At 38.8% G+C, this 13,770-nt stretch overlaps 2 protein-coding genes across 5 annotated transcripts in view; both read left to right on the forward strand.

Annotated features, from left to right (window-relative positions):
• The window catches only part of ALPK3 (alpha kinase 3), a 43,871-nt gene extending 41,492 nt beyond the window's left edge, over positions 1-2,379 (forward strand). Inside the window, exon 14 of the mRNA XM_074233941.1 lies at positions 464-2,379. Within this exon, the coding sequence (XP_074090042.1) occupies positions 464-806 (343 nt within the window). The 3' untranslated portion in view covers positions 807-2,379. The remainder of the gene's footprint in view (positions 1-463) is intronic.
• A 2,142-nt stretch (positions 2,380-4,521) lies between these two features.
• SLC28A1 (solute carrier family 28 member 1) overlaps positions 4,522-13,770 on the forward strand; it is a 56,448-nt gene continuing 47,199 nt past the window's right edge. For 3 of the 4 annotated variants that reach the window (XR_012477923.1, XM_074233943.1, XM_074233942.1), the window contains exon 1: positions 4,522-10,888. The gene's annotated coding sequence lies outside the window, so the exon portion shown is untranslated. The remainder of the gene's footprint in view (positions 10,889-13,770) is intronic. The other variant, XM_074233946.1, reaches the window with a different exon arrangement.

The following is a 13,770-nucleotide window of genomic DNA, read 5'->3' on the forward strand; positions in this document are numbered from 1 at the left end:
ACTTTATCCCTGACAATGTGGCTTATGGATAGGCTACACTGAGACATCTTGGGGAATTACTGAATTCTCTGTGCCTCCAATCCCCTCTACCCGTGCTTCATTTCCTCTTTTCCCAGCCTTCCTTTCCAGGATGGTAATGAATTTCCCTACTTGAGATTTATAATAGGAGCTTCTGGCTATTAGGGAGACATAGCCTTTGGATCATATTGCCCAATGAGACCTGACCTCAGGCAGGGAGTCTGCCAGCTTCTAACAGGACAAGGTCACTTACAGCTACAGCTGGGCATTGCCAGAAGCTGGGCACCAAAGGGGAGAATCCACTTTTCATGGATGAGCAGGTTAGACAGGTGATGGCTATCTGCTTTTGTTGTCACTTCTAGGTCTTAGGGTAATGGGGGATGGAGGTTACAAAGAGTTGACAAGAATTTTCTAGAACCCCAATTTTTGCTTTGTTTGGCTACAGGTACCAAGGTCTCAAGGAAAGCTGCTTTCCAAGCCTCCTTGAACAGTTTGCTGTCTCCCATCAGTGCAACGCCCACTGTGAGATGCTGGGGCTGAAGTCTCTCAAGAGCCTTGAGAGTCTTTACCCTGTGGCCAAGGCCAAGGGCACCAAGAGCCCCTCCACGGGCAGGAAAGCCCCATCATCCACCCAGTTGAGCCCCCAACTTCAGAAGAAAGGTCACCCCAGCCCCCAGGGATCCCGGAAAAGTGCATCCAGCTCAAAGGCCAGCCCCAAGTCCCCTGAGACTGTTGATACACAGTTGAATAGCCAACCTGCTGCCCAGGAAAGGGGCTCTGAGGCTTAGGGCTTGTGATTATCATGACTGGAGGCTGGAGGGGGGCCTCCACCCAGATTAAAGACCAACCAGGAAACAGTTCAAACCAGACAGTAAATATCCTAACCCAGAAGCGGAAAGAATGGGTGGGTGTAGCCCTTCCTCCCCCTTATGTAAGAAGCCTCTTCATTCTCTTCTAGCCTCAGAGCAACAGGACCCACAGTGTATAAAACTGGGCCAGGGTCTCACTGGGGCAACTGGGACCTCAAGGAAAAGGATTCAGGGATCAGTTGGCATGGTTTGTGCCAATCTCTGTTTCATTCATTCGAGGCCTCAGTGCCTGCCCAACTCTGGAGCCCATAACCTTACTCCAGGCTTGGTGGACAGAAAGGGAGACAGGTCAAACACTTGGCACAGCCAAAAGCCCAGAGCTTATGTGCTCTGAGAGCACCCCAGTGCTGGGGGCTGGGGCCTCACATGTGGTGCCCTCTGTGACGTTTACAGTGGCTATTGGTTCGAGGGCCCCTTGGCTTCACTAAGCTAGTTGCTTAGACTGCCCTCATCATAGCCATATGTGTTGTTTCTCTGGGCAGAGGCCTTCCTGTTTCAATATTGCTTGGCACTGAACTCTTTGATATTAACCAAAGCTACTTGACCCTGTTTGTGGGGAACGGACTTGTGTTCCTACTTGCTGGCAACCCCTCTCTAAGGACTGCTCAACTCCTAGACTTTTTGCCTAACTCCCCCTTCAACTAACCTGCCTCAGTATTCAAGGGAGAAGACGCATGACCCTATCCAGAGCTTCTTCCCTGGTACCTTGTCTGTCTATCTTGTGAGTTATAATGATGAGTTATAATGATGAAGGGCATTCACTCTCTTGCTTTCCCCATTTCCCATTTTACAGCTGATATCTTTTCTCCCTAAGGCTTTCTCATTTGCTCTTCCTCTGGCTGAGTCTTTTTCTAGGTCCACCCTGAATGTTCTTTGCTGAGAGGTGAGGTTCAGACTCCACCCTGGAACAAGGGAAATTACTGCTCCTGCTTGCATCTCACATCTTGTTCTGTTCCCCAAGTTTATCCTGGGCTATTGGGGTTCTGGGCCCTGCCCAGTGGGATTGAGAATGGGGAGCAGCAGCAGTAGCACCTGTCTAGTGCTTAGTTGAGGAGGTCTGAAGGCTCTTTCTAAGGTAAAGAATTTGGAGCCACAGCCATTCTTAAGATATTCCTGCATAGGTCAGTGCCTGAGGGTTGGGTTTGAAGTAATTTTCTGCTCAGAGTAGAATGTGTGTTGGGTGAGGTGGGTAGGCAGGGAGGGAGGAAGGGCCAGCCCTGCTTCGGGGTTCTAGCTCTCTATGTCTAGGCTCTCAGATTGAGATCTGGGATTCTGGGGGACCTGTAGTAGCCCCCTGATCCATTTCTTTGATTCTGGATTTTTTTTTATGGGCTCCAAAAAATATTCTGTAGCCCAAGACAGAGGAGCTCAGCCTGAGACAGATCTCCTTCCTGAATATCTCTTCTTCTGGTCTGTGCTGGGATGGGTACACCTAATATGGTGACAGGGGCTTGCATGCTCCACTTTGAATGCAATAAAAGCAATGAGTGCTTGTCCATTTGGTTTCTCTTTCTTTAGTCATGGATGCTTCCCCTGATCAGTCAACCAACATTAAGAACTGTTAAAATACCAGGCCCTGGGCTAAATACTGGGAATACAAAGTCCCTTATGGCAGTCCCTGTCCATAAGGAGCTTGGTTTGTAATGGGGTTTTCATCTCTTGGACCATGGGTCCCTGATGTGAGCATCGACAGATTAGAAATTAAATCAGGCTCCAGATTTCAAGTCCTATTTTTTAAAAACTTAGTTTTTATTAATGGACTGATGTCTTTTTTTTTTTTACATCACAGTTTTCCCTATTATCCTTCCCCCTCCCAAAGAGCCATCCCATATAACAAATAGTATTTTTAAAGGAAAAAAAAGAACCGATCAGCACAACTGATACATTAAAAAACTAAAAATGTATCATATATAACACTTATGGGTCTCCCGAAAGGGTGAGTTGGGAGTGTATTTTCATATCTCTCTTCTTTCTTTCTGAGTCATGCTTCCCAAGTCCTATTATTCCCCAAGGGTCTGTTCTTTGCTGAGAGGTGAGGTCCTGACTCCACCCTGGAACTAGGAAAATTGCTGCTTCTTCTTGCATCTCACATTTTGTTCTTTCTCAAATTTTCCCTGGGCTACTGCCCCCCACCACCTACACATTTCAAACTCTAGGCCAATTTTGTAGAAACTGGCTTCATTTTGTCAAGAAGTCTGTGGTAGTGGAGTGGAGAGCAGAGATAGGAGCCTCTGAGAAAGCTCAACTTTTTACCTCCCATTCTCCCCAAAGTCTGTTTGCTGCCTCTGCTCCCATTTTCAGGAATTGCTAAACCCAGAACTTCACTAGTATGATCACTCAACCCTCTCCCAGCTCCATGGGGCTCTTCCCATATTTATTTCTGATCAGGTCTCCACTTTTCCTCTAGTTTGTTATTTCTTTGATTAATGATGATGATAATAGCTCACATGTGGATGACGCTCGGCAATGCAATTGTTCTTAACCTTCTTTTCAGGTAGTAGGAATGAAGTTGGGTGACTTACTTAATTTTAATTAGAAAATTTATTAAATACCTGTTGTATGAAAACCAAGCAACATCATATTTGGTAAATAGAGGGAAGATCTGGGTTCAGATCCTACCTTTGACATTTACTGTGTGACCATGGACAAGTCATATCTCCTTGTGCCAGGCAACCAGACTTTAATTCATAGATGGGCAACTAGGTGGTATAGTGTATAGAATGCTGAATTTAAAGTCAGGAAGACCTGAGTACAGAGCCTCTGATACTTAGTAGGGATCTATTGTAAATTCAACAAATATTTATTAAACACCTGTTGTATGCAAAACACAAAGCACAAAGCGGACAAGTGACTTAATATCTCTCTACCCCAATTTTTTTTTTTTATAAAATAGCATCTATCTCCCAGGGCTATTGTTAGAATTGAATGAGATTAATAAATAAAATGAACAAATGAATAAATCATTTATTAATCACTCATTGGGGATACAAATAGAAAAGACAATCCTTGCCCTCAAGGAGATTCTATTCTACAAGAGAGACAAAACATAGGTTTTAGCTTCAAGTCAGATGGAAAGTTATCTTTCCACTCAAGGGCAAAGTATAACAGCAAAACAGATAGTAATAGCTCTTCTTTAATGATATCTCCTCTGATTAAATCATAGTTTAGATTTAGAGGCAACACTTAGATTACAATCCCATCATTTTAAATTAGTAAACTGATGCCAACAGAGGTTGTGACTTGCTGAACTACTTACCATAGTTAATGTCTGAGGAGGATTTACACCCAGATTTTCTTCCCCGGAAATGCTTCCTTTTTACTACTACTACTACTACTACTACTCTCGGCTTCTCTTTTTAAATTTTTGCAAATCTTAAAGTGATATATAAGTGCTAGCTATTCTTCTTCTTACTTCTTAACACTGCCTCCACTATAGTCCAAATATCCCATAAGTCTCAGTTTATGTCCTCCTTTCTGTAAGAAGCTTTCTCAGATTTCCTTAATTTAGTGCCTTTCCTCTGATTGTCCCCAATTTGTCATATATGTATATATATATATATATATGTATATATATATATATATATACTTTATGTATTTTACTGGTATATAGTAATATGCATATTTCCTCTCCCTTTAGAAGTCAGGGTCCTTGAGAACAGGGATTTTTCTCCCACTCATTTTTCTTTTATCCTCAGCACATAGTAGTGATGAAGATGAAATACCTGTGCTTGTCTGACATATCCTATGGATTTCTGATTTTCATTCCATTGTCTAGATAAATATTCCCATTGTGGGACATAAAAACTCTACTGAAATGTAAACTGCCTTAGCTTCAAAGTAAAAAGCTTCTTCCCCAAGCCCACCCCTGAGGACTTTCCCACAGAAACTGGGTATAGTGGTGGGAATTACCTCAACCTTTTCTGAGATGTAGATATACTGAGAAGATACAAACTGCTTCAAATACCTTTCCTCACCTTTTCTCTGCATGTACACCATATCCTATTCTAAATAAACTGGGCCTATGCTCTTGATAGGTGTTACTGCTGTTATCATGCAGTTGCCCTTGCAATTATCTCTAATCTCTCTTACAATCCCCCCCCTCTATTCCACTTAAGCTGCTACCCCTCTCCACTTTGACTGACTACCTTGTTGCTCATCCTTCAGTTTCTCCCAACTGCCTTTCCTTCCTCTGTTTCCTTTCTCCTCTAGCTTCTGTTAACCACAGTGATAATTAAGCCTTTTTGTTCCTAAAAGCTTTTGAGTTAAAGCTGGTCCTTTCATGAATTTGTCACATTCAAACTCAAAACTAGACCACCTCAAAATATTTTCCAAAAACATTTTAAAACTCATTTTAAGGTTTCTTCAATTGGTTCCCTTTTTATCATTTGGTTCCATGACACAGAAACAAACCTGGGCTACAGTAGTGAGAGTGCTGTGTCCCTTCGTTGGTGGCCTAGATGAAGATAGATGCCTAAGACCTAGGCACCCTATGGGGAGTTGGGGGCTTGCAAAGACCCCTGGAGGTTCATTTATGAGTAAAGAAATCACAAAAGCCCTCTGAACCAGGATTGTAAGAAATATCATAAATTTTAATTAACAGATTACTGCAAAGTATTACAAGTAAATTCACAGAGTTCTTTAAGGAGGCAGCAAGGTAGAGAAAATGAATTTTTTAAAGAAGATAGTAAAGAAAAGGAAAAACAGTTGCAAGCATGACTTCACAACTGGGCTGACGAGAACAATAGGACAGTTAGACAATTAAGGAGGAGTGGCAGCAGTAGCATTAGCCAAGTCAGCTGCCATAAATCACCTAGAGACTACGAGAAAAAAAAGAAGACAGGAACAGCCACAAGGATGCAACTAGGCCAAGAGCAGCAGTCTGGCAGAAAGGGGAAAGAGCTTTTAAGGAAGTCTAGTGTTGAGAGAAGTCAGAGGGAGGAGCCAAGGAGTGGCCAATACCTGAATGTGACTGAGGTGAGGCCTACACCTAGACAAGGCATGTTGACTATAAAGTTTGTCCTTCATTCTCAAAGAAGACTATGACACCAGGGATGTGATGCCATGACAAGAACATGAATTGGATTTGGGTGAGGGGGTTCTATGCTAAGTCATCAGTCTCACTTTCTCTTCCACAGCCATCTGGGTCCAGTGGCTAGGCATGAATCAGGACAATTGGAGATGGTCCTGGATGAGGCAATCAGGGTTAAGTGACTCGGTCAAGGTCACACAGCTAATAAAGTGTCAAGTGTCTGAGACTAGATTTGAACTCAGGTCCTCCTGACTTCAGGGCTGGTGCTCTATCCATTTTGCACCCAACTGCCCAAATAGGCAGGACATATGATACATGCAAGAAGAGTAAGGGAGGAAGTGTGGAAAAGGGTTAAGGGTAGATCCTATTACCCAAGTGGATTTATATCTCAGAATAAGTTGAGGTTCTGTATAACAATAGGAAGGACATAAGAGGTCTATAGGATATTATCAGATGAACACAGATATTATTTCCCCTCAATATTTCATCTTCATCAGTAGGAACATAATAAATGCTTGTTAATCTGATTCACTTTATCTCATATGGTCAGTGAAGATCTCATATATACCAAACATATATGATAAATCTGGTGGGAAATGCAAAGATGAATAATTCCTGGAGACAGGTCTTCAATCCAGCCACTGAATGATCTTAGATAAAATTTCCTCTTTATTTTAATGTCTACTTGTAAATTATACAATGTTTCCGAAAGAGGTCCTATTGCCTCATCCTGCCTTGCTACAAAGTTTCATAATATGCAGGCAGCAGGGCTGATGAGATTTTATAATCCTGCCCTTGTGAAAAGACCCAAGGAACCTTACAGACAAGGATCATTTAAGAGGATTTTTCTACTCTGGTCTCCCAACTGTAAGTTATTATTATTTTCTAATTTAGCACAAAATGTACCCCATTAAATATTTAACTGTTTTCAGACATTTTCGCCATATTTACTTACCAACCAAATACATAATCTAACAGCATCTTCATGAAAAAAGGGAAATTACAGCATTTTTCACAATAGAAAAAACTTAATAAACATAGTGATGATGTATTTAAAATAGGAAGACTTTTTACTTGTTAGGTAAATTCAATCAAATGCATTTCTAAATTATCTTACAGAACAAATCATTTATCACTTTTGGCATCCTACACTGACTGAATTCAAGATCAATATAAAATGTTTATATTAACATTTATATAGTATTTATCACCTGTCAGACTTTTCCTGATTTTTCAAACTTAATTTAACAAGTTTCAGGGCCCTGCCTTCCTGATTTCTCAGATGTTATTTTAAATTTCTTAAATGAATCAGCATAACATTTTTGCTCATTTATATCACAGGGCAGTTAAGTAGTAAGTCTGAAGTTTTTCCCTTTATGAAGACACCAGTTTTAAAAAGTTAAATATTAATGGAGTCAATGCCAATTTAGAAAAGTACTCTTTAAGTGGCAGAACATTACCAAAGAAATATGTTGTTCAATTTGATTCCTATAAGGTGTGGATATTGTATTGTTCATTCTCTGCAGAAACCAGGAACTGTGCTAAGCCTTTAATAATTAATTATATGGTACTCTCAATAAGGGGGGGGAGTGGAAGGTGCTATTATTACTATTATTATTATTATTATTACCTTTACAGATTAGCAAGTGTGATTTATATTACTTTCTGATTTATTTTATTTTTCCTAATATGAGAACATGTCTCACTCAAGTCTAGGGTTTGCAATTTCAAACAGTAATATTTAGAACTTTAATTTTCCCAAGGCCCATTTACAGTTAACATTTCAAGTTTTTTGGGCCAACTTTTTTAGTTCGCTCAAAACTACCCAATGAACCAAGTCATTTTCTTTTGTTTTCTTAATCCAACCTGTCTTGATACTTTAAGGGGGAAAAAAAAGTACATGTCTTATCTTTTCCCCAGGATATCTATTCTTTGTAATTTTTTATCCCACAGACTTTACTTCACTTAGATAATCTTGTGACTGCAAACTTTTACTTTTAAGAGTTCCATATGGCACAGTTTTATAATGCTATTTATTATTTCTGACAGATATTTCTCTAAAAAGTTTCAGAAATCTTTTTTAAAACCATCTTTCTTGAAATTAACCTGAAGTTTTGACTCATTTTCTTTTACTGAATTCCAGAATTCCTCTAGTCTTTATTCTCCAATTGTATCTCAAACTATCTATAGAACTTAGCTTCTTTATTGCTGAATTTTTCCATTTCAATTTAGTACAAGGTTTTATATTATAGAAAACCAGTTAATTGCAATAGTCACTTCTCTGGATTCTTAAAAGCTTAGTTTCTTAAATGCATCGTTTATTCCAACTTCTTTCTAGTTTACTAGTAAAATTTTATTTCTTACAGCACTTTGCTTAGGCAGACACAAACATTCTGAATTAAAATTGACTTTTAAGTTTTTCTCTGATTTAAACATGTTTCTCTCTTTTCACTTTAGAACTTCATTGATATTATTTTCAGTTTCTCCTTTTGATTTCTTCTAAAATGAAACTGAAAACTCAATCATTTGAGAACATTTGATCATAGGAAAATTGTAGTAGAAATAAAGAATTTTGGGATTGAAACCTTCTGGAAATAGGGAGCTCTGTGATTTGTGCCCCCTTGTTTACCAGAACACACACGATTCAAAAGAAACAGCATAAAATGGAAGACAATAACTAATTTGATTCACAAGATGGAATGCAATTATAATACAATTTCATGTTCTCAGGTCCACTTATAGGCAGCTAGGTAGTTCAGTGTATAGCACATAAGACTCAGAGTCAGGAAGATTTGAGTTCACATCTTGCCTCATACTAGTGTGATGACTCTGGGGAGGTCACATAACCAGCCTGTGCTTCTGTTTCTTCATCTTTATCATCAACATAATCATTATTGCTGCTGCTTTATAATAATGTTATTATTATATTGATATATTAATATCAATAACTACTGCTTTACAGATGTGTGTGTGTGTGTGTGTGTATGTGTGTTTGTGATTGAGTAGTACTTTCTAGGCAAGAAAGCTATGGTAAGTTTTTAGTACATGCCAACAACTACTTAACTAAGTAACATTGATGTCCTGAATTGAATCTCATCTTTGTGGGTTTCAATGTTCCAAAGAAAAAAATGATTGTAGCTCCCACCCCAAATAAATTGAAATATTTTTTAGGTCTTGGAGCAATGGTCTTATGATTTTGGAGGGGTAGTCATTAAAAAGAAGAGAACCTTCAGAATGTTACAGACTCTATGAAGTAAATAATATGAGTAGGAACAAAAAAGCATGTTCCATCAAGTTTAATGACAAAGGACTACTGGTGTCAAAAGGTATCTGATAGTAGTCTTCTTCTTTAGGGGAATCTGTTCATTTGTCCCAGACCAGCCTCTGCTTGGTGTGGGTACCACATCAGGTGTCACAGGTGGTGCCGTCTGCTGCCGAAGGATTGGGTCTGTTGTAAAATAATATTCATCATTGACCTAGGAAGAGTTTTCTTTTTTGGTTCATTTAGCAATGACTCCATATTAATAAATCTACCCTTTCTTGAAGTCTCAAATTATTAAGAGTTCCCACAAAGGGAACCTCCCCAATTTCAATGGATAGATGGATTGTTTTAAATGCAGTGGATCTCCAAAAGTAGACATTTCCCCAGAAATTAAGTTAAACCACTAGTCTAACCCCTGGATGGGGGCTTCAGTCTTATTTGAGTATGCATTGCTAAACTATCTTTAGGAAAATTCCCAGATGCCACTCCCCACCTTCATCTACAAAATGAATGCCCTACCATTTGCCAGTATGAGTTATTTTTTTCAGAGAACCCATTGTTAAACATTTACTAGTACACCAGTAACTCCAACTTCCTTGGTTTGAGTAGATCTGATCTTCATCCAATTTGGTTTTGAAAGTGGATAGTGATAGTAGCTAAGAGTCATAGACTCCTTCTGGGTAATAGTAATGGTGTTGAATTGTCCAGCATGGTGGACTTGACCTGGCAAGATCACTCAAATCTGATTATTCTATGATCCATATGATCTATGATCTGTACCTGTATAAAATATCTGGATCCACAACAGCAAAATAGAGCTCCTCTCAGGAGAAATCCCATGAATTAAAAATTGCTTCCTTACAAAGAAAATAATTAATAAACATCTACCTGGTTACTGGCACTGCCTCTGGCCTTTTGTCACGCCCAGTTTACTCGGTTAATACCGATATGTGCCACATAGTAACTGATTAATAAATATTTTTTCTTTCATTGAATCATTCCTTAAGGGGCACTCCAAATTGGCCAGTTCCTTGGATTCTTCACAAACAAAATGACACCATATATGCATATATACGTACATACACATACAACATATATGTGTATATGTATATATATATATATATATTTATATTCCACCAGAACAATCTTATAATCAGTGATCATTTCCATTATAATTGACAACTAAATGTATTAGATTTGTATTTTGAACTGTAATGAAGATTCATAATAGTACATATGGGACCTATATATTAAAACTAATTGTAGTAACTGAGCTAATCACTTTCTGGAGTCCCACAGCTATTTTCAGTGATTAGTCACTCAGATCATAGAAACCAAGGGCCAGGGAATGACCCAGCCAGGAGTGGGGTCAAGCCGTGACAGGTCAGGCTAACAATTCACCATAAGCAGATTGCACAGGCTGTAGGTACAGGCTCCCATGTAATCAGTTACCTGAAAAGGGGAGGCTTACCTCACTAAATATTTGAAGACTACTCTACCTGTAACTTGAAGGCGATTCACCTTTGAATAGGTGAGGGCCACTGCTGGAGTGCCATCTTAAGGAAGGCAGTCATGGAAAGCTGAGCTCTCTAGGAATTGTTCATGTGTGTGCTACTATTTCTGCCGTGAGGAAAGCTGATCTGAACTCAGACTCTTGCATCTCTATGTCAATCAAAAGCACAGATTGAAGTTCCTGCCCAAACTAGGCAGGTAAGAAAAACAACTTAATTTCATCAGGTCATGGAACTTTGTAAAATATAATAATATGACAATTCAGACAGGGATGCTCTAGAAACTACATTTAAAATGATAGCATTTAGGATCATGGATGGTAGACTGTTTAATGACAGGGAAATAGAAAAAAAATCTAAAATCAAAATGTAGGAGGGTCAGAACATGCACAGGAGTTAAAGCAGTGGAAATGATGTGAGAAACTGCCAGGTTTGGGGGTGATGGAGGGGAATCTTTGACATTTCTTTTTGTTTCCAATATAATGCTTTTTGTTCCATCCCAGCTCATTTTATTTCAGTACAAAGGGAACAGGGCTGGCATATTTGAAGGAAGTCAAATATGTTTTTAATAAAGAAAGCTTAGCACAATGTCCTTTATTCCATGAGTGATAAAGATATCACAAATATGACTTAAAATTCCCTTCATCTTTTAAAAAATATCAACATTTTTGCTCAATAATGTTGTTTAAAGGCCATGCATTGATAATAGAGGAGGAAGGACATCCATTTCATGCTCTTTCTCCCCAAGACAGTGTAGGACAGGTCAGGAAGATGCCTTGATGTGGAGCAACTAGATGATGCAAGTATCAAAGAACTTGACCTGGAGTCAAAAATCAGACTGTAGATACTTATCAACCATGTGAGCCACACAAAGGCATTTATCCTCTGTTTTCCTCAGTTTCCTCATCTGCAAAATGAGGAGAATCATAGAGCTATTTCAGAGAGTCATGAGAATGTGTAAAAGTGCTTCATTAATCTTGAAGTATCACATAAATGCTAGCCATGATAATTAAGAAATGAGCATAGAGTTGGGAAAAAGGATGAATGTAGAGATTTAGATTTGAAAGGGACAAAAAACTGGGGGGGGGATTATTATTTTGAAAATGACATTTTATTTTTACTTTTTTGAATTCTTTCTTTTGTTTTTGTTTTCTAGCCTGTAAAAAATTAAATATATTTGTTTTTCCAACTACAAAGAGAGTTTTCAACATTTTTTAAATAAGATTTTGAGTTCCACATCTTGCTCCCTCTTTCCTCCCTCTTTCCACCCTCCCTTGACAGCTAGCAATCTGATATAGGTTAGACATGTTTAACTAAATTAAGCATATTTCCACATTAGTAAAGTGTCATTTAAGAATTATTTTGCTTTTATGTTTTCAATTCCCATATCTACAAAGTATTATACAAATAGCAGGGAATCTGAGAGTCTCATTCATCTTTCTTTGGACTCCTGGATTTAGACTTGCCTGGAGACCAAGGAGATTTGTCTAGGGAGGAACCTAGGTCTGTTGAATATATTTTATTTTATTTTTTTTTCAAAAATAAGATTTAAAGAATTGTATACAGTCTACTTTTTATAAATAACCTCAATGGGAACCCAGCAAGAGTGGGAGAGAAGATAGGTAGCTCCTGAAGTAGGAATGAGAACTGAGCCATAAAAATTTGATTATAATATTAATAGCTAGCATTGACATATTGCTTACTAAATATTTCAAAAATATAATCTCTTTTGATCCTTACAACAACCCTGGGAGATAAGTAGTATTATTATCTCCACTTTACAGATGAGGAATCAGAGGTACAAAGGTTAAGTGACTCGCCCTAATACACACAACTAATTATGAGTCTGAGTTTGGATTTGGATTCAGAGAATCCTGATTCTAGTCCTAGAGTTCTTTGTACCACCTAGGCGCTATGGTGGCTATGGATTAGTTAAATCTATATCCACTAAACCCTTAGATTAACTAGATAAGGGTTGCCCTCTACAAAGGGATAGATTTTTCCCTAGGAAAGAATTATTAATATTAGGAAGATTTCTGGTTTTATTTATCTCTCTCTAACTCTACAAAGATGCTTAGTTGAAGTGGAAATTAAATATCTTCTTAATTAGACCTTCAGTTGAGCATCAGGAAACTTGGAAACTAACCCAAAGGAAACCATAAAGCTTAGCTTGCATTCCCCTTTCTCTTCTGGATATGTAAAGTCCTATAACACAGTTGTGGTCAGGGCAGCAATGATATAGCCTCATGGCCTGGCAGGCCCCATATGAATTTTTTCCATCAGGAATGCTGCTAACTTGTTGCTTGATTCCGTTTTGTTAGAAGGACCAACTGCTATCTATCAGTCAAGCTCTCATTGCCAGTATTTATGCACTGCATGTACCATCAGAGAATTCTCAAGGGAAACTGCTAAGCTCTCCCAGGATCTCAGAGAGCCCGCCATCTACCTCTTTCCAACTAACTCTGTTTCTTTGTAAGTGGCAGTACTTGTCTAGGGATTCTGTTAGTGACAGTGGACTTATGCAGTCAAATTTCTTATGACTTAGTCTCTATTCCTCTTTTAGGGGACTCTTGCTTTCTCTCATTCCTGCTGCTGATGTTTGTCCTTTGTTCTCAAAGAAAAGCAGTAAGATTAGAGAGGTGATGCCATGACAAGCAAGTGAATTGGATCTGAGTGAGGGGATGCTGTGCAAAGTCACCAGCCTCACTCTCTACTCTGGAGCCATCTGGGACATGGATCAGGATGATTGGAAATGACCTGGATGTAGTGGGAGATCTTGGTCTTATAAGAGTTGGGGCTTTCCCAGGTCACAGTTTGACTAAGGTAATATCAATTCATTCATTAAGGTTAGGCAAGGGAGAGAAGATGAGAAGAGGATGAGAATAATCATTTAAAAAAACCCAGTCTGGGAGGGGAAGACCTTCAGGGTTTCTCAGAGATGGAGAAGGGACTCTTTTGCCTAGTATAAAAAAGAAATCAATCTAGATAGGGAAGACCCTCAGGATTTCTGGCCAAAACAGAAGCAATTGCTATTTTCCCATATACTCTGAACCAATCAGGGTCCAAACAATGAACAAATGG

Source organism: Macrotis lagotis, chromosome 4 (genome assembly GCF_037893015.1).
Source record: "Macrotis lagotis isolate mMagLag1 chromosome 4, bilby.v1.9.chrom.fasta, whole genome shotgun sequence".
NCBI lineage: Eukaryota > Metazoa > Chordata > Mammalia > Peramelemorphia > Peramelidae > Macrotis > Macrotis lagotis.